This window comes from Argiope bruennichi, chromosome 5, assembly GCF_947563725.1.
Source record: "Argiope bruennichi chromosome 5, qqArgBrue1.1, whole genome shotgun sequence".
Taxonomy (NCBI): domain Eukaryota; kingdom Metazoa; phylum Arthropoda; class Arachnida; order Araneae; family Araneidae; genus Argiope; species Argiope bruennichi.
Window position 1 is genome coordinate 108934192 of NC_079155.1, and position 26523 is coordinate 108960714.

At 28.9% G+C, this 26523-nt stretch overlaps 1 protein-coding gene across 1 annotated transcript; it reads left to right on the forward strand.

The window, feature by feature from the left end:
* Positions 1–7050: 7050 nt before the first annotated feature.
* LOC129968339 (extracellular serine/threonine protein CG31145-like) lies at positions 7051–22765 on the forward strand. Its single transcript, XM_056082196.1, has 9 exons — positions 7051–7227; positions 9585–9800; positions 10908–11032; positions 12495–12573; positions 14229–14321; positions 17277–17389; positions 19606–19887; positions 22319–22400; positions 22495–22765. Exons 1-9 carry the CDS (start codon positions 7088–7090, stop codon positions 22763–22765), a joined length of 1401 nt encoding a protein of 466 aa, XP_055938171.1. The 5' UTR covers positions 7051–7087.
* Positions 22766–26523: the final 3758 nt, after the last annotated feature.

Genomic DNA, 26523 nt, shown 5'->3' on the forward strand with positions numbered 1-26523 from the left:
ACCATCACTCGAATTAGAGATAAGTTTGAAGCTGATGGAACTGTTCAGGACTTCCATAAACCTGCAACAGTTGTTCAATTGAGGGAAAACATTGAACATGAATGTACGAATATCCCAAGGGAATTGTTCCATCAGGTGTGCTATTCCATCGCTTCGCGTTGTCAGCAGTGTCTGGAGCAGAACGGACATCAGTTTGAGAACATGCGATAACAAGACAGTAGAATGATATTTGTAGAATCTTTTACATGTTGAAAATTATTTGAATTATAATAAACCCCAAATTTACAATTATTTAATGTGTGTATACATTTTTTGGGGACACCCTGTATATATAATATCCATTCTGTGTGAATTTAACAACCTAAAAAATTGATAATCTGGGCGAACAATTTGGTCGCCAAAGGCTGATATTATTAATAGCAATAATAATATAATCATATCGACAAGTTTTGATGAAATATGTCTTAACACAATACAGAAACTATTTGAAAGAAAACTAGATCAACAATCTTATCATTACCTGCAAATTTGCGAAATCGAATAAGATGTTAAGGCTGGTGATCCTGGAATAGTTATTTTGCAATTGTCTCAAAACCTTAGGAAGGTGGAAGTAGGCGATCATTGATTAACGTATCTTCGAATCAAAAGCTTTTATAGAAAGTAAGGATTCTCGGAAATAGTGCAATGGTAATGGTTGTGGTCCAGTATTGTGGAGAATACTGCCGCACTTTTTTTCTCATGCAGAATATACAATGAAATAATATTTTTGAAACTTTTCTCGAAAAGGGAGGGTGGCAGAAGGAAGATGACTATTTATGACATATTTAGAAGTCATAAGCTTTCACATGAAACAAAAATTTGTGAAATGAAATCCATAGTTAAAACTGGAGTATTGTTAGTTTGATTTTCCTAATTATATGAAATATAAAATATATGGATTGCTTTCTCAGTTTCAAATATAATTTAATACAATTTTGTTTATAATTTGATACTGTAATTTAACAATTGATGGAATGAAAAAAAATATAAGAATCTTTCCACAGTTAGCTTGTTTAAAAAGCAGGAACTAATTTTTTTTAATAAACAAAGTGTATAAAAAGAAAAAGAAAAGATATTGTAATCGTTGGAAAATTCTGTCTTGATATTTCCTTGAATTTCCATGTTTTAAGCCTCCTCAATTTCATTAAAAAAAATCCATTTTAGGGATTATCTTTACCAATCTACTGGTGAACACGATAATCAAAAAACAAGAATAAACATAAATAAATTTTCATAAAAAATGTAAATTTGTATCCAATTTTGAACTAAATCTGCAATGGTTATTTATCTACAGATCTTGTTCTCTTTGTGTCTATGTGAAATTGATAACACAAAATCAAAAAACTTACATAATAAATTATTTATAAAATTTCATTTAAAAAAACTGTAAATCAATATCAAACTTTATAAAAAATTCGTCAAAGCATTGACTGTCTGTTCAAGTTTATATGAATCCTTTATTTCAAACATATTACATGAATGGATAGCTGAAAAGCATGTGGAAAAATTACCTAGCAAATGAAATTTGGTAGGTAATTTTGTTATCAAAATTGGACATCTATAAGAAATCTTTTTAAATTAGTCAATTATCTGGAAGATTCTGAAAGAATTGCTGTGCCTTTAATCACAATAAAAAAATTAAAAGATCTTTAAACGGAAATATTTTTTTAATCAAAAATCTGAATGTCACAACAAAAATCGTAAAAACGTTAGGTGCAGACAAAAATATAATAAAATTCTAAGCAAATTAAGTTGCAATCATGCAATCATAATCATAGTGTGATTTAATTCTTTTATGAATATTATGGAATAGAAAAATCAATATTCCTCAAATTAATTTCTAGATGTTGCCATCTTTACAAAATCAATTTTTAGCTAAATTATTATATTAAATGATAATTAAGAATACTAAAATTATTAAAATATTCTATTGGTATCGGATATATATTTCATATAAATGAATAATGTGGAATCTAAACGTTAATATTCCTCAGTTTCTAAAAGAGGCCATTTTTTGTGAAGTCAATTTTTAGCTAATTAATATATTAAATGACAGTTAAGAACTCGAAAATTATTGAAATATTTTTTTTGCTATTATATTTCATATTAATGAATATTGTGCGGTCTAAAAGTTAGTATTCCCCCAATTAAGTTCTAGATGATTCCCTCTTTGTGAACATAATTTTTAACTAAATGTTAAACGATAACTAAGAAATTTAAAATTATTAATTTTTTTATTATTACTGTAGGGAACCAATAATTAGATAAAATTTCAAAATTCTAGTGCGCGAGAAAGTGATAGGAAAATTAATTACAAAATTCCAATCTTACAAAATTAAGCATGTAAATCTTAAAATAATCTTAATCTTAAGCATCTTAAATCTTAAAATAATCTTAAATCTTAAGCATCTTAAAAAAAGCTAAGTAAAAGCATTTACAAAGTGTCGACACGAATGATAGTGCGACAAAGCAAAGCAAAGGAAATAACACTCCCATCGGTTTCAACTTGAAGGAAATTTGCATGCGTCAGTTAAATTGGGTTAAACTCGACAGCAGATTTCCAATGACACACAATTCAAATGTTGATGGACCATTTGAGTTTGCAGAAATACGTGTAGCAATTAAGAATCGTCTTTTATATATATATAAATGTTGCGAAGACAGTAATCTGTTTCTTATCAAAATATTCGTTAATGACTCTGAGAGTTTTTAAAATAAAGCGATTGTTCCAAAAACTTTCACGTTTTGAAAAGAACGTGATTCATTTTTTGGTCTTTACCTACTTTAACGTATTGCTACAACGTGAGTTTGAGGGACAAAAAAGATTGGTTTCACTGCTGATTTGCTAACGCTTAAAAAATGTTGCGAAATGACGTTTCATTTGTCTAATTATTATGACATAAATGTGCTTTCGTAAATTTTTTTCGTGTTAATACACAGCGTTTTTATTTTGAGAAGGATAAATTATTCCACCGATAGTTTAGACAGATTATAATTAGGCTAATAATCTTTGCGCGTGGTCGGCATTATTTTAGTAGTTCTCTAAGACTGATAAGCTAAATAATGTATTTTGAAAGTTCCTGTAATTTTAGATAGAAAAAGGAAATAACAAGGTTTTTTTAATGTTTTTTAATATTTGACTAACTTTGTTTTTTTCCCATATTCGAAATATAGAAATAGAAAGATTTGTTAGTATCAAAACTTTCAATGTCAAGACTGTAATGAGTCTCTCAGTTTTAAACCTCAAAAATATACTGAGCAAAATTTTTAATTTAAAAATAAAAAGCAAAACAGAATTTCTTTTTTTAAATACTTAAGACAAATGCCCCTGATAACCAGCCTTATCTTATTTATTTTTATCTTTTAAACTTATTTATTTATAATTTTATAAAAGATTATAACTTATTTATAATCTTTCAATAATTTTTATTTTTTTAACTTATTTAATTCTTATTTATTTTTATCTTATCGTATTTTTCATCTTTTTAACATTACCTCATAATAATAATCAGTCATAACAATTTTAATTCCAAACAAGTTTGAATATACTATCCACAGGTATTATAGCATGTTTAAATTCGCTAATGTACTTTTTTTTTCTAAGTTATTCGTTTATTTACTAACGAACAGACAGAACACGGATAAATACAACACAATAATGGCAATTCTTAAATGAGGACCGCATATCAATTTTTATTTTTCTGATTTGTATTTCAGAATTGTTGTGTTTAGAGATATTAGGTAAAATTATTTTTATGACTTATGATAAATTAATGCTTGAATCGTGGAGATATATAAAAAAAGATGAAGGTCGGTTTTCTTTGCTATTAAAAGAATCCTTCATTATAGAATTCTTCCACAAAAAAATTAAAAAAATCGTGAAACTAAAAGATAACTATCTTTTTAAAATGATTTTACGCGATATAAATTCGTTTTAAATAATATATACTTATTACTCCGTTCATAAAATCTACTATATGAATGTATAGACGATGCATAATAAGTAGATAGATATCTAATTTATTAGATCTTACTAGATATCTAATTGATTAGATATATCTGTTAGATTATATATCATTTATTAGATCTTATTAGATACATCTGTTAGAATAGATTAATTTATTATATATTTATAGATGTCTAATTTATTTATAGCTCTCTTACTTTCACAACTAATTCCTCGAAATATTAAATTTCTTCTACATAACTTGATGCTCATGATTTTTACAGCAACATAATTTTAAGCATTAAGCGAATTACAATTGACATTGAAAGCATGATATTTTAATAACCTTACATCTGTTCTGCTTATTGTGTACATGAACATTCCCAATGTAGTTGGATCCCATGACATCATAGTGCCAGTAAAAATGTAACCGGACAGAATATTCTACTTACTGCTTTCTTTGTTTTTCTGTGATCTATAAATTCTTTTTCTTAATTCTTAGATAAACTGTACAGACAATAAATAGAATCTTTCTTCGTTAATTTTCAACAATGGAAGCGATCAACTTGCATTTCGACATTTGATGAAACATTGACTGAAGTTCGAATTTCAATGTAAGAATGATATGTATTGTTGAAAATCGCACAAAAATATTTTTAAGGGATTGTCAAATTCATGGAAAAAATTGCACAGCTAAATTGGGTTTCGCTAGAGACTTTTTTAAATTTTAAAATGGTATAAGTGTTATTTTTGTGTAATAATTTCAAAACTATCATAAAAAAAATACCGGGATCTTGCGTGGTTTTAATATATATCTTTAATATCCCTCGCTAATAAATTTTTTTAAAAAAATCTCTCTTATATGAGCATTTATAATTTCTAAAATACACTTGCTCCAAATTTAATAGCATTTTAGGGACATAGACTAGTAGACACATACAAATCTCCAATAGACATGTAGACTCTTTCTATCGAATATTTACATTGCAGTGCTTTTTAGCTTTTTTCAAATTAGGTCACATTTCTCCTTGAATTACTTATATATTGTAGTACCAGGAAAACCGAACTTCGCTAGGCAACTGTTTGTAAAATCGTGTTTTTTCGGAGAAAATATTTAGATACGAATCACATATTGATTACATATGAATATTTTTCAATCTTGCCTACAAATAAACTGGTCATTTAAATAAAAAAAAGTCATGGATGCACTTAGTTTAATATATTATTCAAATTGATTAACACAGTAATTGAATTGTTGCTGTTAGATATAAGCCGAACGTATTCGTATTCGGATAATGTCATATGGCGCCATCTCACAAAATTTTGAGGTACCAGTAAGTTATCATCCTATGGCTACAACGCAAGTACCTCAAAAATTTGAGAATCACTTTAGGACATTATCAGCATAAAAGCTGCTTTTTTTTTAGAAAGTCATCTATTAAAAAGCGAAACCTAATCTAAACATAAAATTTGATCCAAATCGTTAGAGCCATTTCGGAGATAATTTTTAAATATAAAGAATATTTCTTTTAAAGTTATAAGATAATAGATTATCATCAAGTCACAAACGTTTGCGATTAAGATATAAATTTTACGAATATAAAACCCTTTCTTTGCGGATTGTTAAGTTTTCATAATAAGGACAATTGAATTGCAGCGGAAATGAATCAGAAGTAGGAAAACGTTCCTATTTATGCATGAAAATTCTATTCTTTTTATTTCTGGCATTGCATTTTAAATATATTAGTCGAAAAATGTTGGCAGCTATGTAAATATTTTTGAACAAAAAATTTTTTTATCATCCTTTCCTTGCACCTGTACGTTGGGTGGTGCAAAAAAAAAAACAACTATCAGAAAATTCTGCAGTTTGTTCAGGCGTCAAATAACCATAGTCTCTTCAGCCGTGAAGTGAAAACTGTCAAACGGATTTTTGTGATAGTTTTTCCATGAGATTATAAAGCCATCACAATGGAAGTAAAATATTTTGAATGTTTTCAATTTCAAACTTGGTCAGCTGTAGAAGAACCCAGGTGCTCCAATTCTTGCGTCTGTTAGTTGAAGATATTTATATTGCTGATATTCTGAAAGTACTGATATTTGGATAGGTATCTAGAAGCAATCGTTTATGAAAAAGTTTTTAACTCTCTAAAACCCAGTAATCTATTCATAAGGTAGATGCATTTCATTTTTGTATTTAAACCAAATGTCGTCTGTTGTTTCATTTTTGCTTTTTCTAGTAAGTCACTTAATTCCAAAACAAATTTTCATCAGTTACACAGCTTTTGAAATTAAACTGTTTTTATTTCATTGATTTATTTCGTTTGGCTGAGCAAGAAATTTAAAAGCACTCTTTATTCTTTCGTATTTTACTAAATCTAACAAAAAATTGTTATTGCATTTTTTTTTTAAAAATAAAGTTTTTGAAATGATTTTGTGTTGTGTTCGGATAATTGAAATAAATACAATATTTTTTCTGATATTTAATTCCCTTTTAGGACTATTTAAGAGTTATCTCAATTTCAAAGAAATTTAATGAAATCTATTTTTTTTATTGTTGAAAGGTTTGAAGATAAAAAGAATTATTTGCAGATTTTTTCATGGAGAGGAAAAATGAGCATTCATAATGAAGTCAGTTAAATTTTCAAATTTATATCTTATAATATATACTTATCTTTTTGTTTGTTTGTTTTTATTTTAGATGAAGCGAACCCAAAACAATTCCTCTTGAAGTTTTCTCCAAATTTATATTGCGATTACCTGAATATACTGCTCAGACTATTTGTAAATGGATGATACTTCTTCTCAATTACTTTCGAGCAAAATTCACATCTTTTAGGAAAAAATCTCGCAGACTTTTAGAATTCAAAAAACGAAGCAAAATAAACTTTTCAATAATACCTATTTCTTTTAAATATGAAGATAAAGATTCGAATTAAGTTTTTTATATCAATTATCTTTGTTTCCACTTTCATTCTGTTTTTTATTGTTTACTTTAAACTCTATTTGAATTTCCATCCTACCTTTGACCGTTCAACCCTCGATGAAGAGGTTATAAAACCCGTGGACGAGGTGGTTGCTCTGAAACAAGAGCTCTGGCTGGATATGCCAAGATTTATACCGCGAAGAAGAAGACGTAAAGTTAGAACTTCGCATGGAACATATGGTGACAGTAATCGAGCTGTAGAAGTAATCGATGACAATGAAAGTGATGCAGTACTTGATGATGTCTCTTCTTCAAACAAGTAATTTTTTTTTTTTGTATTTTAAATAAAAAAAATTAATAAGTAAATAATAGTGACCGCTAATTTGAAATGTGTTAACATAATGATATTCAGGGTTGATTCATTTTTATTGTTTTTAAAATTTTACTTTTAATAATAGAAGCAATAACATGCTTAAAAATAAATTTTAATATTATCTTTGTAATGTGATTATATATAAAAATGAAATTAGCAAAATAAAGGAAAAATTTCATTAAGAAATATACTTTAAAATATTTGGAATAAAATATTGAATTTAGTGAAGAAATTACAGAAATAAAATTTATATCTTTAAAAAGCTATTTTTTTTAAAAAAAATTAAAGCTGTGTAAAAATAATTTTTTCGTGAATTTGTATGCTCTAAAATTATTGGTAATAAATTCTAAATCGAGTTTGATAGTAATCGAGCCATAGAAATTACTGGTGATGATGTAAATAATGCACTTCTAAAAGATATGTCTTTTTCGAGCAGGTTAGTTGTTTTTTTATGGTTTAAAATAAAAATGGAGATTCCGAATCTTCCTTATATTTCGCAAAAAAATTATAATGGGGTCCCCTAGTCCGAAACATAATGTTTCAGTAATGATTCGTCTATCTGTATATTATCTGTAAAAAAATTAACTATAAGAAGATAGTGTGTAAAAAATAAAGTGCATTTAGCATCGCCGCAACGTAGCATTGCATAAACGAGTTACTAAAACAATAAAACGTTATTGAAAAACACGCTTAAAAGATTTGCAAAAATTTTTACAATTAGAGAAAAAAAATAATGAACGGAAATAAAAAATGATACAAATTAATTTTTTTGAATTTTAAAAATTGTGTCAAAATGATTTTTATGCAATATCATATTCGACATTAATTAGGAAAGAAGTTCAAATATCGATAAACGTATAATTAATTTAGGCCACCTCTTTCCTAGAAAGCATGTACAAATTAAGAAATAACTGCTTAGCATTATATGTAAATATGGATCCAATGATATTCCCTATAAATCGTTTTGCACGATTATGGTTTGCGCGGTCGGGCCTAAAATAACATTTGTGCCATAAAATCATTTCAAACCAAACACTTAATTAAGTTATTTGATATAATTAGCTTACTTAGGCATTTGCTTCCAGTTTTAAAGAATTTGCTATCTTTTGTTTGTTTAAAAAGAAATTATGATCAATTTAACATAAAGAATTTTACTAAAAAATTAACATTGTTCGAAGGAATTTAATATTTTACTCTCTGAAAAGTATTTATGCCAAAATTATTTTTCTGGTTATATCATATTGTAAAATTGCAAGGAAAAATGAATAAATAAAATTTGTGGTGGTTCCAGTGCCATTTGATTTAGCGGATCTAGCCAAATCCTTGTGTTCGTAATGAAGATGAATTATGGCATCTATGGTTGATCAAGACAATCTTGAAGCACCTAAATAAAAATCTAACTTAATTCCATTGTAAAGAAACTTTCTAAACTTAAGAAAGCTTTTAGGAGAAATTGGGCCAAATTTTTGTTTTCAGCTTGGTGGAAAAATAACACAGCACCCCCCACTCTGTTTGTAAATAGAAATTCTTTGCTAAAACGTCTAAAGCTGTGACAATTTTTTATTCATTATAATTAATAACATAGCTAAAAGAAAGAACCCCTAATTTTAGCCCGATTCATGCATCACGACTAAGGTTATAGTTAGAGATTTGAAAACCCTTATTCAGCATATGATAATGGGGTCTCTTTTCTTACTGTTACACCCAATGTCAACTACTTTTTAGTTATGCTTGATCGATTTCTTAATGAATAAAACAGCTTTACAGACTTTAATTTAATGCAAATCTTTTTAATGAATGCTATTGATGTGTATACTATTATATTATTGACGGATGAAAAGATACTTACTTAAAAATAGTTGTTGTTGTTACTTATAGCACTTGTCATAGACCAGCCCGCTCATGAAAGCAGCGATCTAAGCCAAGTTTGTGCAGTAGCTTCTGAGAACAGAAGTCTGACTTCAAGCTCATATGAAGATGACATTCACACACTCGCTTACACAACCCCTTTATGCAGGGGGGGGGAGGCTCTTTCACACACTTTAGATAGAACACAGGATAAAGAACAACCATGTCCGAACCATGACTCGATCCCGGACGGCCAGATCACGGGGAAGACGCGCCACCCCTAGGCCAGGACAATGGCTTTAAAAATTGTTCTCAGTAGAAATGGTTTTTAAATGTAAAGTACGCCATAAATGTAATTTTGCCTTCCAAGAGCACCAAATCTATGCATCAAATTTTATAATCTTATTTTTAAAATATGATGAATCCTCGATAACCATAATCAAAATTTTTTGAAGGGGTTCAGATAATATTCCTATGACGAATTCATTTTTTCGCAACATATTGATCGAAGATTGTCTCAATGCAAAGGAAATTCCTTTTTCGAAAGACTATCGGCAACTCTTTCCAGATCTCGTTCAACTTTCCCAAGAAATGAAAGCTTCTCTATTATTCGGTTCTGGAAGCCTCCAGTCTCACACTGCGCAGCAACAGATATTCAGCACTGAATCTAGGTAAGTTGAAGAATTTCAATAAGTAGAAGAATTTCAATAACCAATAATAAAAATCAACCAGAAACTGTAAACTTTCTTGTTCCACATTATTTCTGTTTCTTTCTGAGCATTTAAATTTATTTTATACAGATTGTTCACCTGGTGTAGGGCACCACGTGTTCATGGAGGAGAAGCTCCTGTATAAATTAGCAGGTTCTCACTCCCTTAGTGATGTAATAATGATGTGGAGTTGAAATATCTTCACTCCGATGTAAAAGCGTTCTTGTCATATATTTCGTCAATCAATGACAAATACTAGATTGCGACAGTAATGGCCATTGGGTTTCCACTTTGTTTTCACTATCTTGATGATTTAACTCAGTTCTATATGCCAAGACAGAACGGGAATAATTCTTTTGTAATTATGATTATTTAATGTAATATGTGAATGTTACTGAAAGAATTTAAGCAAATTTCAAAATTAATAACGAAACTTGAATCAGTATTTTCCTTATTTTATTCTTATCATAAGTATTTGATTAACTTTAAAGAAAACAAAATGTAGGATAGTATTGAATAAAAAATGGCATAAAATTTTTCATTTCATGTTTAATATTAAATTTTTATACGAGAATTCATTGATTTTAAATGTTTAATGAATTAATTGCCTAATTATAACAATCCGTAGTAGCTGAATTAAAATTGATATTTAATATTACAAAGTCCCACGAAGGGTACTTCGTAATTGAGTATGAGAAGTTTCGAGCATGTGGTTTGTTCTCGTCACCTCTGTGGGTACACGAAAAGGTAGGGGTCTGGCTCCTCCCATCGATGATGGAACGTACTTCCAAAGGGAAGGGTTGTACCGTGACTGTGATAGCCTTAGGACTCAACCACAGTTTTAGCCAGTGTTGTTGTTGCAGAGGTCCAGTGATTCAGATACGGAGGATCGGAGTAACCAGTTTGAGGTTGCGATTTGATATTATAAAGTAAAGTTGATGAACAGCTTAAAAAATTATTCAATCACGTACAACAATATGTTTATTCTGGAAGTGCATTTATAGTTTATAGTATAATATATTATTTAATATCCACATATTTAATGTGCATGTATTCTTTCAATTTAAGAGACAATCTGACAACCATGCAAAGATTTCAAAACAAAATTAGTATTCATGACTTATACGAAAAGAATGACCCAGATGTTGATGTTTTGTTAGAAAAAATGGCTACTATGAAAATCAAACATATTGGTAAGTTTTTCTTAATATGATATGAATATTTTTGTTTTTTTAAAATATAGGTAGTTTGAAAGTACAACCATAAGAAAAAATTGAAAATAATTGCCAATTATAAAAATATACCTAGAAAGCTAAGATAAAAGTTTAAAAAAATTCACTACAAATACACACTTAAAATGTCATAGTATGTAAATATTATGACTGAAACTTATATCAAAAATGAAATTACAGTGATCTATGGAATCGAAACAAGTCTGCCTAAATTGAGACAATATTTTTAAACGAATGTATTACCTCTGGCAGCCGTACAATACATGGGTATAGGACAGGGGTGGCGAACCTTTATGGATCAACGTGTCAGTTTTTCTAAAGAAATGTTTAATGAGGTACAGATGTGCTGCCAAATAATTTCGATTTGTGATTATGGAGAAAATAATAAAGCTAAGTACTAACAACTCGAAACTCTTTATTTTACTACGAAAAAAATCATTTTGTTCTGTATAGTAGTAAAGTTTTTAGTTATACGTGCAATTCAAACTAAAGTAAGATTAGTGTGACGTCAGTTGTTGCAGATTAGATGACAAATAAATTATGTTAAGATTGTAAGATGTTACTTTTAGCAGAATGCATGCTGAATTGGAGTCATCTGCTAAACGTTTTCTAAGCGAATATTTAATCTTATTCGTCTCTGAAAATAATGACACGCAGACAAAAGTAGATGACAGTATCGTTAAAATAGCATGAGCCAGCTTCTTCAAACCGTTAAATGTGTCTGGAATTGAATTCCATGTTTCCAAAATTTCATTGGGGGCATATTTACTTATATTTCTTGCTAATCGTTCTGTTTCGATCAATTCCAACTTTTCCCTTGTTTCAATACACTTTTGATTCTATATTGAAAACTAGATTGGAAATCAATCAGCTACATTTCAAATTCTTCAATTTCCAACCAATCGAATTGGGATAATTTCAGTTTATCAACTGAAGTCTCATCAGGGTACATAATAAACTTGAACGTTTCCGATAATTCTTTGAACTGAAAAAAATCTCGCTAAAAATTTCTTGATTGAAGAATCATTTACGGAAATAAATTCTTCAATAACTTTTTCTTCGTCTGGTTTCTCATGTACATCTAAATCATATATATATAATTTCAAATTTAGAAAGTACTTGTAGTTTCTTATAATAATTTCGTTTCTGAAAACATGCAGTTTAGCGTGAAAAGCTCGAATGAGATCCATTATGACGATAATTGTTTTCTATGTACCTTGAAGCCTTTATGTTCAATTCATTTAAATGTTGGCACATGTCCGTAAAAAACATCATCAATACTTTCATAATATTATTTAAAATATTTCCGTTGGTTTGCAGTTTCAGAAATACACGTTGTGAGAAGAAACGAGGAAGTGGTACGTAATTGTAACTGTAAAAATAAGGAAAAAGGTAACAATTCTAATCCTCCATCTGTTTTCAGTTGAATACCCAAAAGGAACACAACTGAAGTTGATTGTTACATTCGATGACGGAAGCCAAGCTTTGTTAAAGCCCATGAGGTAAATTTATGGTGTTTTGGTTTTTGAACTCTTTTATTTTTGCCTCAACAAATAAGAGAGAGAGAGAGAGAGAGAGAGAGAGTTTCCACGATAACCTCCAAAAATGTTCTCAGAACAAAAGAAATTTTATACAGTTTCAAAATTTGAAAAGTTATCTTTCTAATAATATTAACTTAATTGCTCTCCAAATTGGTTTGAATTCGAGAAATTTTTAAAAAAATAATTCTTTGCCTAATTTCCAACAATATATTACATTGTTGCTCTGAAATTTATTCAGTTTCTCTGTTTCATCAAATATTTAATTGCCTGATTTTCTTTCATTGGTGAAAGCTAAAAAGGATTCTGTTTATTAACTGTGCAGCTTACAAAGCGAATAAAAAAAAGTGAAGATAAAATACTGTTGAATTTAGAAGATGAATGAACGAATATCTATGATGTCATGGAACTGCTCTTCATTGCAAATTTAAATGTGAATAGAACTTAGGTAAGACAATTAAAATACCGCGATTTTAATGTCAAACAGTTTAAAGGAAACACGACCTTGAAGTTATATCTAAAAGATTGATCTAAAATCAAATATAGCCAATATTCCCGATGAACCAGATGTTGCCTGAGGCTACTAGTGTAAAATAAAATAAAACAAAGTAATAAAAGGTAGTTAACATTGTTGATAGAGAAAACTTAATTCAATTTAATCTTTTAAAACCAATGTACTAACAAAACTGGAAGCATAAGCTAATATTCTTTTAATTTTGTTTTACATTATTTTATTTTTGTGATGGACAAATGTTCTTCCATTTCGCTATTTTAATTTTTTTTCAACTTTAGTGATTGAAAACATATTTTCCATTTCTTTGAAAAAGCAGTTCTTTTTCCTAACTTTATATCAAAGTATTGTATAAGACCTAATGCACTTCAGTTATCCATTTTGGATGGCATAAATTATCATGAGTTTTTTTCTGTTTTTATTTTCCATTAGTTTTGAAAATTTAATTTTTATATAAGGCATCAAAGTTTGAGAGGTTATTCGAAACTAAGCTAAAATAAATATAAAATGTTTGAAATAATTATCAACAATTATTTCGATTAATTTTAAGATATTGCTTTATACGCCGATAATTACATATTGAAAATCATTTCAAATGTTGTACTAAACTAGTCAAATCAATTGCAATTTCTATTACCTTGCCAATTTCGATGGATCTCTCAAATTGTGCATGAGCCTTCAAGTGTTAAAGATGGAGATTTTAAAACTTTTGCTATTTTGTTGTATATATTTTGTTTTTATTTTTATTTTTAAATTTATTATCATGGCATTAAGACAAAGGTAGATTTTATAGATTTTTTCCACGACATGATATTATTAGCACTGCTTCTAATTAAGAAAAAAATCCATAGCTATACATATTATTAGCTATTATATATACATAGCCCAAATATGTATATAAAAATTGTGAAATTCATACAAGTAAAATTAGGAAAATATATTCTTGCTATTCCTTAAAGAAAATATAGTTATTAAAATTTTATAGCTTATTCTCTCGTTTTCAGAAACTCTTCTATCGGTATTTTTCGAATTTCTTTTCTTTGTGTTTTAAATTTAAACCAGTGAAATTATAAATTGCATTTATAATTTTCTTTCTTTTGTCAGACAGATTTGAACGTAAGACAGAAACAAATCCGAATCACTTTTATTTCACCGATTTTGAAAGGCACAACAGTGAAATCGCCGCTTTTCATCTGGACAGGTGAGTCTTAATATTCAAAAGAATGGCATTTTACATTCTTGATAAAGCACAGGAATTGTACGAAGCTTGCTTTAATGCAGTTAAAATTAGAACAACATTTAGATATCTTTACCGATCATAGACATTTTCCAAATAAATTTGATGTATATATGAAACATACTTCATATATGTCTCATGTAGATTTGAATTGGTCAAGTTTCTTTTTTTATATATTTTATACAGAACTTTGGATTTCACCGTAAACAAATTTTGAGCAGAAAAACTAAAAACACAAGATAAATTCAAAACTATATCTTACATTTTTTTTAATGCATTATCAGATTTAAAATCTAGAAAATTCATATTTGAAAAATTCTTTGTAATACGTAAAAGATGAAAGCAACATCATTTGAATTCATGAATATGAAGCAGTTTACATCCAGGATGAAATTAAACATATTGTCACGTAGAACTATAGTATAGAACTCAATGACACACACAAGAAGTAGAGCTAAACCAATTTATTAACTCAACTCTGAACTGAGAATACAGTAACTGACAAATCTTCTGCTTTTATACAAGCAGAGAAAGTTTCAGAATACTCTTCTGGAGACAGTAAGAAAAGTCCAGAACACCTGTCTGGTAAATTAAAGAAATGTCCAGTATCTTCTGGAACAGGAAATAAAGGAAAACATAAAATCAAAGAATTAAGTATTTATATATAGTATTAATCGCATTGTCTCTAGAGGGATTCGAACCCAGGCCTCTTGATCATGAGACCAGCGCCATGACCATTCGGCCATGGAGATCCGACTGTCTTTATTCAATGCGGCATTGCTCCCTCTTTAGAAGAACAGCGTCTCGATGTTATGACATTTCATTGTGTGGCTCTAGTTCTCGATCGAGTCACAGGGCCAGTATAAAGGTGGGTTCAGACGAGGCTTATTATTGCGCGCAATAGAAGGTCACGCCTACTTCAGGAAAATCACGTGACTGCAACGGGACAATGGTAAATGGTTGTCCCGTCGGGACAACTATTAGCCATTGTCCCATCAACGTTGCCTCAACTGTTCACACGGGGACAATAGAGGGACAACAATAGAGGGACAACGATTGCGCGCAATAAAAAGCCTCGTGTGAACCCATCTTAAGTTGTCGCGTCTTCACGGGGAGTAGTCTCTTGAGAAATGTCTCTCTCCGGAACCTCCATTATTTCATAAGAATGTTGGTCGTCTTGTTCTTCTGGGTCATGGTAGGGCTTCATGCCTAAAACGTGGACAACTTCCTTCGGTTTTCGCCTTCTAGAATTAAGATCGAAATCGGCTATTTCATAAGTGACGTCAGACAACCGCCCCAAAACTTGATAAGGGCCTAAGTACCTCTTGAGGAGGTTCTCGGAAAGCCCTTTTTTACGAACTGGAATAAAAATCCACACCAAATCCCCTGGTTCGCATGCCACCATCCGATGTTTGGAGTCATAATGCCGGCGATCTTTCTGCTGAGCCTCGAGAGTTCGTGCACGAGCTAATTGCATCGATTCTTCTGCCTTATTGATGAGATGGCTAACGTAGTCGTCTTCCTGGTTGAACTCGTTGGGACAAACAGGAAACATCGTATCCAACGACGTTTCAGCTTCTCGCCCATGTAATAGGTAGAAAGGCGTAAAACCTGTCGTGTCGTGCTTGGCAGTGTTGTAGGCGAATGTGACGAACGGCAATATCTGGTCCCAGATCTTCTGTTCGACATCAACATACATAGAAAGCATATCTGCTAGCATTTTGTTGAATCGTTCTGTGAGACCATTTGCTTGCGGATGATAGGCTGTTGTCATTCGGTGAGTGATATTGCACAGGCGATTAATATCGGACACCAGCTTGGACTGGAAAACTTCAAAAAAGAAAATGCCGTGTTGCTTTTATTTTAGATGCCTAGTGTGGAAACTCGTCTTGAAGTGATCCTTTACTAATTAATAATCTCTGGCAGCGAATGAGCTAGAAAAAGAAGAGTTCAGCTTCTAATTGATTCGACAAAATCAGGAAAATGTTTTATTAAAATGTGAAAATAATATATGATAATAATATAAATATTTGAAGTTTGTACTGATTTTCTGTTAATTTCCATGCTAAAATGTCCCAGAATACTCAAAATTTTCGATTTTTTTTCAATTTTTTTCATCAAACCTTTAGAAAGAAAATTTGTCAGAAAATTTCATAAATCACATATGCAAATGAAAATTTAAAATTGTTATAATTACTGATATCAGTTGTATCTTGCCAGCGTAGTATTTTGACTTTTTTTCAACTTATTCAGAAAAGTGAATTTAAAGGGTGAGAACTTCAGTTTAAATTAATTGCAATTTTTTTCTATATTTACTTATTATAAAAAAAGTGTCATTTTGCTTCTAGAAACAAATCATTTTATTTTTGGAAAGTTTTATCTTTTGAATATGGGTTGGAGATATATTGCATTGTTTTACTTGTCGCCAATAACTTTTTAAAATAGCTCTTATCTTATAACTTGCCCTTTGAACCATAAATGAATTTAACCTTCTGATTGGATGATGCATCGTACTTGAGATATTTATAAACTTATATATAAGAACATGAAAACTTTCAAAATATTTAAAAATGTTCAAATGTATTTTTTTCTTTTAAATTAATTGCTTCTTTGAAATAATAAAAGATTTAACTTTAAAATAATTCTATGATTCGACGCACGAATTAGATATGCCCCTGAAGATGAAGAATTAACAATTATAAAAATTTATTGGTGCAAGTTGACATCATAATCGAATAAGTTAATGCTACTTTACTTCTTCGGTAAATCCTTTCACATACCTGGATAATAAAACGCAAATTTTCGTTCGGCTATATATATATAATGTTTCATACTTTTAAAGAGAATTTGTCATGAAACGCAAAAACATTTTTTTTAAACTTTGATGAAAATTTTCTGAGATTTTATTTTTTATTTTAGAATCTTGGGTTTCAGGCGTTGCCCTCCAGTGACCGGAAGAAAAATGAATCTCAAAATGGATCTTTATGACAATGCTGAAAAGGAATTAAAGAAAACATTTTTTATTTCTCCTGGTATATATATGTTTGATTTCATTTATTTGATAAACACTTTAGCTTTATTTTTAAAATAGTTTATATAAATTTTACTTTATAATTTGATTAGTAATTTAGATTATAAATATTAAAGCAAACGGTTTTCAAAGGAAAAGTTCAGCAAATTTGAAAAAATTAATTCTTCCAATTATACTTTAATTACACAAAGAGTATATCTATGAGGATTGTCCAAATGAAAAGTGAACACTTGTGAATGCGTTAGAATGATTGCAGCTATAGAAGCGCCACCGAACAGGGATATAAAAGTTGTAGGAGGTGTGCACTGCAATGGCGTTCAACAATGAAAGCTGTTTGTGCTAGAGAAGACTGGTCGAAAGTAAAGTCGTGCTTCGCCAGATCGGAACAAAGTGAAATAGTATGCTTTTTTATTTATTTATTGCCGTGGACAGCTCTGTATTGATTTCCTGCCCTGAGAGAGCACTATCGATTCAACACAATACTGTAGTACTCTGATGAAACTGCGGAAAGCAATCAAAAGCAAACTACCAGACCTTCTCACACTACAAGAGATCCTTCTCCATGATAATGCTTGCCTGCACGTTTCCTGTGAAACTCAGATGACCTTAAAAAAATTCCGTTGGAAAAATGTTGGAACATACGCCATATAATCCTAATTTGTCACTCTGTGACTTACACACCTTTCGGACACTTAAGGGAACATTACACGTTTGAAGGTCACATTTCCATTTGGATGACGAAGTGAAGGAAGCTGTGTAGGACTTTCTCAAGAATCATCCACTATCTTTCTACAGCAAAGGGCTGCTACCTAAACGATGAGACGTGTGTTACAACGCCCATGGCAATTTCTTTTGACTCCCTATAAAAGCATTCTTTTCATTCAACTTCGGCAACCCTTATATAATTTTATGCGATGAAAATGTACACAAATGAAAATAGTTAGAACTGGGGAAGTGACGCCTTCCTATGCTAATGCGGCCGTGAACCATTTTTTAAAAAAACTGATCGAAATATTTCTAATGATGAATTTTGGTAGCGAAAGAAATTTATTTATAAAAGTTTTTAGAGCTTCACCAATTTTATATAAAATAATCCTCTATTTCATAACTTCTCTATCTTTGATCCTATTTAAATAAAAATAAATATATGTATCTCTATAAAATTATTTTCTAGTTAAATATTAAAGCACATTCTAAAAAATTGCTTATAACCTAAAAATTAAATTTAATTTAATCAGCTATATTCGTTAATGACTTTCACATCATGATAAAATATAAATATATTTTTATGTAATACATTTTGTGTAATAATATATAATAGCAAATATTAAGAGTTATTATTGAAGAAAACTAAGGCAGCGATTCAGCATTTTTCTAACAAGCTTCAATGGCTTCGGATTTACATTCGTAAATCAAGCGTAAGTTGTAACTACATGTTTTATTTATTTTTAATTAATAGTATAGCTGAAAATCCAGTTTTTCAAAAATGTGTTGAATAGAAAAGCATTAAAAATTTTGTGAAAAATACAATTATCACTTCTTTTAAACCAAAAATTGCATATAAATAATCTTTAAAAAAAACATATTTGAGAAATCTAATTTCTTTGTTCGAGTTTAATTTTTAATTATAAAAGTACTATTTTTATTATCTGGATTTACCTGGAGTAGGTTCAAGTTCATTATTTATTCATCAGAATTTATTTTTTAATCTTATAATATCTTTAGTACTTCTTGTTTATCAGTAATGATGAACAAAATTGATGGATCTTTCCAAAGAATTTGTCATCATCCTTTCTCTTTAAACATCAGAATCAGAGATTTTTCAGTATAATAGAAAGAAATGGTTATTTAATTGATAATTACTTGAAGTCATTTGTCAGATAATTAGAAATAAAGATTTAAAAGCAAATTTAATTCACTCCAATTTGAAAGTCAAGAAAAATGGGAGCTTTTCATCCTTCTTTCAGAGCCCCCCCCCCCCCCCCGGTGGAAGATATATCGAAAGTAAATTCACTTAAACTACTTTAACTGAAAAATACCAAATAATGAATTCTTATCATCAATAGAATAGATTTAAAATCCTACAATAAAAACAAATGCATGTTTCTAGAACAATTTTTAGTTTATAACATTATTTGCTAATAGATGTTAAGTTAACATAATAAAGTTTGTCATGTGAATGTGACGTTTCATGAATTGGCTGTACTTCCTTTTCAGCCGACAACATATGCTTCCACGGAAACTGTAAGCAGTACTGTGATACCGGCCATGCCATCTGTGGTCAGCCTGCCATCATGGAAGTCAGCCTAGCCGCCCTATTGCTTTTGGAGAGAAAGAAGTGGAAAAATCCTTGGAGAAGGTCCTACAGTAAGAGAAATCCGATGGCTGAGTGGGAGACAAATAACCTCTATTGCCAAGTGGTCAGACAGCAGGCACTGTACAACAATTCAAAACGTTTGGCTGATCTAATGGATATTTTCATCTTGGATTTTTTGATAGGTGAGTATTGGTCAGTTTTTTTTGATGCACGTTAAGTTTTTCTGGGCCAAATATCCTCCTGCTGATTTGAATGGGAAAATTTAGATGAGAGGGGGGGGGGGGGGTGCCAGATCATGTATTGTTCATCGTAGTCATCTGACCACAATTCAAAATTGGGTCCTAAAAATATTTGGATTGCTAGTATTTTTTCAATGCGTGAATTTAATCAAACAAAAGAGAGGTGTCAGTTGATTGGAAAACAAGATTTAAAATATGCATGGATGAATTGTTGGAATATTGTTTATAAAATCTCAATACTGAAGATGTTAACAATGAACCACTAAGGAGCAAGATAAAATAGAAACTTTCTATAACATTAACATTATTATTAACATCTTTTCACTAAAATTTAAATTTTTTTTTATCTAATCGGAATATGCAGATTAGAAAAATATTTCTAAAATAACAAAACACACTTCTCCATTTGCTGAATTATAAGATGTTGATAAGAAGATTTTTCGTGTTCACCTTGAGTATCGATGTTCTGGTTGTATTTTTTTCGAAGAAGTTCTTTAAAAGAATGTCCATAATCACTTACATAAGAAGCACATTTTAAACTTGTTTTTAAATCTCCCATGACGCATATGATATTTCCTAAAAATTTAAACTAAAATATATCAAGAACGGAAAAGAACATTACATTTGGACACATGTTTATTACATGTATCCAAAATTTACAAATCAAAATCCTTTGAAACAAAACGCATATATCTTTTAAATCAAAAAAAAATTCTTAGGTCTCACTTAAGTACTATATAAGGAACTTGTAATAATATAATGTTGAGGTGTATAGAATATACCGAGAATCGTGTAAAAGATTTTTCCATGAAATAATATTTAAAAATATAATTCTAACAGCAATTTTCTTTTGAAATTTCGTAAAGATGTTATAACTACACAGTTGCGTAAAGATGGATTTATGAACATTCCTAGTAATATCTCATCCCATTACGAACATTCAAAAGATTGCCTCATTCTTCATTTATTTAGCAGTGATTAACACTTACTGGAATTATCTTTGCCGATACCTTATAGAATTTCTTCCGAAGAAATAAAATATTTCGAAAAATCTTATAAATGGAAGAAAAATATGATATGTCCATTTGGTTTTAAATCAGTGGCATTGATCTCCGCTAAACTTTCTCGCATACTGTTTGATAAATATGGTATACCAGAGAATATCTTGTATGCCATTGGCGTACAATAGTTACAAAATATTAACTCTTGGTGTGGATTTATCATTTTTACTGAATCTGTGTCATTCTTGGCCAGTTATTTGGCGATTATTCCCTGGCAGACGTTAATAGAATCCAAAAATTGGATTTGTGTTTTAGATATGTTTGTCTTAATCCATTGAAACAAAAATTTGGTTCAAACCTGCACTTGTAGTCGCAAAATCCTAATTTAACATTAAGTCATTGCGTTTTTGAATTTATCACATTAACATGTTTCTGAAATTACAGACCGATAGACAGTCAACACGTTGTTGGTTTTGTAGGTATCTACACTGTACATCTGCAGTGTTGACAAGTGTATACACCATAGATGTTAAATCTGTGTACAGAATCTTATATATCTAGCTCTCTTCTTTTTGTAATTATCGGTTTAACTTATAAACGAACAGCCGGTCAGACGGACTTCCTCTGAACAGATTTTACTCAAACTTTAATAGAAATCTGCTGATTTGGTGTAAAGAGCGCATACCAATTTTCATTGTCCAACTGAAAGCGTTTTTGAGTTATTTTTGTCACACATACAGACGGACAAACATTTTCCAAAAAATGCGTTTTTCGAACTGTCCATCCACTCGGAGAGGTCGGAAATGTGGAAATTCGACACAATCTCGAGTTCGAATTTTTTGACGATTACTAAACTTTCTCTATACGACGTATACGAGAAAGTAAAAAGAAAGCACCATAAAAGTCAATTTATCGATACAGCAATATAAAAGTATTAATGATTAGTTTCAAAAAAATTAATGTAACAATCAAATATTGCAGATGTAATGTGAAAGTTTCTAAAATGCATTTCTTTTGTCATCTGATTATGAGTCTTAATTTGAAAGACCAAAAACAAAAATGTGGTCAGTATGTAATTCTGCCCGATAATGTCCGAATATCTCTTGTAATTACGAATAAATAAACCATATATTTTAATCTTAACTAATCATGTTATATTTTATCAAAATAGAATAAACTAATTTTTTTATTCAATTTTTGTGGCTATTTCTTTTACAGAACTAGAAAATGAGACTAGTTTTGAGAAAATGAGACTAGAAAATGAAACTAGATTTTTAAGAATTTTTCTTCGCATTCTTTTTGAATTTTTTATGATAAAACAACAAAAGAATTATAAGATGAAGAAATTTTTCTGATAATATCATTTCTTGCAGGAAATATGGACCGCCACACTTATGAAACTTTCACACAGTTTGGAAACGACAGCTTCATTTTACATCTAGACCAAGGAAGAGGGTGAACTAATATTAAAAACTTATTTTATTGCTAATTAGTAAATATTATTGCATATATATAAAATAAATTTTACGCATCCATTATTCTTTAACAGATTCGGTCGAGCAAATCATGATGAACTGTCCATCTTGACTCCTCTCAAACAATGCTGTTTTCTGCATTCCAGTACCTTCCACAGACTGGTGGATCTGCAGCATAGCGATATAAAATTGTCTTCTCAGATGCGCTGCTCTTTGTTCAAGGACGCACTCTTTCCCATTTTGTCAGAGGCTCATTTGGAAGCTCTAGATCGAAGACTACAGATCATACTCCATACCATTAGAGAATGCCTTCAAAAACAGGGCATGAACAATGTATTTTACTGATGAAATTGAACGGAAAATAAATTTTGTGAAAAAAGGAAGTTCAGATGTTATATATATATTAATTGAAAAAAAATTACTACCTCATTTTATTATTATTTAATCCTTTTTATATTTTATGTTAATTCTGAACTGACATTTTACTGAAAAAAATATGTTTTGTAACATATGTCAATAATAGATTACACTTCTGCTTTTAATGTGTCGTTGTACATTACTAAATATTGCTAATCTTTTCATTTTGATTGATTTGATTTATTACTGAAGTAATTAATTTGGTAACTCAATAGTATAATTTAACTATTTTTGTCAAATTAAACATGAAATATCAAATTTGAAACTATGATCTTAATTCAAATGAAAACAAATAGAGAATGCTTTCAATTACGAGAATATTTTAAATACCAGATATCACGAAAGAATCAAAGCCTGCAAGGCATTCTGTTTTCCATAATATTTTAAAAATACAATTGCAGCTAAGAAAGGCATTATTTTCTTTAAGTACTGAAGAAATTCCCATGCTATTAGAATTATATAAAAAAAGTCCAGTTTGAATACATTTAAAATTAAAAAAAAAGGATGAGATTAATATTTCATTATTTATTTTAAATCCTCATATTATTATGAAACTATAAGCAAAGCATTTTACTTCTGAGGAAAAAATATATTATGTCTCGAATTTCTTATCCTTAAATAGGATCATTTTGTAAGTTTTCGTGTTTACTGGAATAATGCACAAATACCGTGGTGCTGCCATCTAGTGGTAAAATAATAAATTATTTACTTACTCACGTAACATATTTTAAGTTCTACATTCTTGGTAGCATCCATTTCATTGAAAAATATGTTCCCTCATCATGTGCGTTATAAAATAAAGATAATAAGTATTTTCTATAAATATATTTAATCTTATAATTTAAAATAAATGCTGGGGAATTTAATGATGATGAATTTTTTTTTTTTTTTTGATATTTTAGTGGTCAATTTGAGAGTTGGCTTAATAATATGAACAATTTTGTTAGAAACTTTCTATATACTTTTATCATTAAGAGCCATTTCTTATGCATTAAATATGTTTCACACTGCTTGTTAATTAATAAATTTGCTTTGGCTATTGCATTAAATAAAATAATATGTTTCTTTACATTTTCAATCATTTATGTTTTAATTGATCAAATTCTTAAATGATTTAAACAATGTCATGCAAATTTGGAAAAATAAGACTATGTTAAAATAAAAGGTCATTTCATCTAATAAAAGTTAAATGTCAAAATAAATTCTAAGAAATTCTGCTCCCATGAAATTTTGTTATAAAAAATATGAATATTCAAAGCATTAATTATCTTTTCTGAGTAGTTATAAATTTGTTATCTCTTCTATAATATCTGGAAGGGTTATTTTTAAAAAATGTGATTATAAATAACTTTTTATTGTTAATATTAGTTTATTTCATTATATGCATATGTATTTGTCTTTGATTTGTTTTGCTGAGGTGCCAAATGTATGATGTGTTTTATACAAAATTTCATTCCTTTGTTTTCTAAATATTTTAATGCAAATAATTTGTCGAAATTTAAATTAATTTAATCTTTTCACAACTAGTTCAGTCTTTTGCTGAAATAAATAAGTTTAATCCATTCTTTCCCTTTTACCAGTCAATATCATTTCCTTACAACAAAATTTATATTATTGAAAAAAAATCTTAGTTGATAATAATTTAATCATGGAAACTTTTCCGAGAATAAATATCTTGTAGTTATTACTAACCTCAAATCTTGTTTTAAAAAAATTTGTTAAACTTTTGATGCACAGAAATCTTTATTAAATTGTAATCAGAATTTTAAAATGAGCGTAAAAACTTTTTAAAAACATGATTAGCCCACATATATGTTTTTTGACTTTTATAAAGAGAATTATCACCATTTTAGTATTTTTAAATTGACTTCATCATTTTAATTTTAACAATTTATAAATATTTAATAAGCTTTCGTATTAAATAAATATTTTTCATTTATTTTCTAATGAATGGATATGCATTTGCTAATATATTATCGATCTCATTAAGTTTCCGAATCCAACAGTTTCTTTTTTATTATTGAATAAATATTCATTTTGTATGCTTTAGATGAGTACTTTAATTTTCGATTATTTTTTATCTACATTCTGTGTATTGAATATAAAAGGATAATTATTAAATTATTAGATAATTATTAAAAACACACACTTTTTTCTTTAAAATTATTTATTGATGAAAAAGGCGTCACAATTCTTAAGACAACGGTAAAAAAATTTCAAAAATTCTTAATCTCCTCCCCCCACCCCGTATTTCTTTTGAAGATCAGAAACTTATTAAGTTAATCATTGAAGTTACTTTTTAGTATACTACACATCTCAGTTACAATAACACACATAAAAATGAATATTATAAAAATGAATTAATCAATCATTAATATGAAGTATCTATTAATGCATCAAAAATATTCGAATAAAGCAACAAGCAAATATTTCTAGATAGTATATCTCTTTAATAATTTAAATAAGAATTGTAAATATTAAAATTTGGAAGTATTTACACAGATTTAGTCAGTCATACTTTTTTACCAGCCGCCTTTGGCACCTGCTAGTTTGGCATGGATATGTTTAATTTTACTTAAATCCTCTACATATGATTTTATGCCTATAATTTTTCCAATAAAGTGTTTCTATACACTAAATGGTGACAGACATCAAAATCATATTATATTAATAATTTTACACCTGTTCTATTAGTTATATATGCATGAAAACCTTTCTAATGGAATATAATTCCATGATATCACAACATCAATTGAAACTTCAATATTTACCTAATCTATTTTAAATTTTACGTGGTTTCTTACGAAAATGCTGTATAAGTTCCTTATTCCTCTTATAAATTGTTCAGATGAAAGTCTCCCCTTCTTATTTTTCAAAAAAAAAAAAAGAAAAAAGAAAAGAAAATAGCGCGATTAAATATTTGTTAGGAAACAGTTTAACTTTTTTCTTGTAAAAAAGTAAAACAATTATTGAAAATTGTGTAAAAAATATTTTTAAAAATGTCAAAGTTCTAGAAAATAATGCATGATAATTAAAATTTCAGCATTCAAAAAATATTCTTTGATTTTTTCACCACTTTAAAATTCAGTTTTCATTCAACAGTATTTTCGGAAGCTGTAATGGCAAAACATAAAGTTCTTTCTTAATTTTGAATTAATTAAAATTAAGATTTTTAAAACTTCATTCCAAAATGCACTCTTCTCACTTCAAATAACGCTAGGTCAAATACTCTGTTCTATGATCAACATGCATACACCTACACATTTTCTTTTATCATTCGTATAGACATAAATAGAAAAGTAGATAAATATTTAAAATTTTTGATATTTTCAAACTCTCTGTTTTATAGAGATTTAGGATAGTAAGCAAAGTATATAAATTTATCAGCAGCGTTAAGAATATTTTAAATAATTTATGCTAATTTGTACAAGTTATTTTATTTGATTTATTTTCAGCGTATCTTTCTAATGATATAATTATGTTTATAAAAATAGTGGAAATTTTTAAACTTTAATTATTTATATTTATATTTCAATTAATATTTTTAGAATTATTTAAAGAATGTTATCTTAAAATGCTATTTATTTTCTAAATTAATTATCTCAAATAATTTCAAAATCCTATAAATTTTCGTATGTATTTAAATTACCCATAATGTTGTCATGCATCGTACTTCCTAAAATTTT

Excerpts from the sequence above, each read along its gene's own strand:
- LOC129968339 (XM_056082196.1), top strand. The coding sequence starts at position 7,088 with ATGCCAAGATTTATACCGCGAAGAAGAAGACGTAAAGTTAGAACTTCG. Across the intron at positions 9,801-10,907 it reads ATATTCAGCACTGAATCTAG|AGACAATCTGACAACCATGC; the intron begins GTAAGTTGAAGA and ends TTTCAATTTAAG. Across the intron at positions 22,401-22,494 it reads CATCTAGACCAAGGAAGAGG|ATTCGGTCGAGCAAATCATG; the intron begins GTGAACTAATAT and ends ATTCTTTAACAG.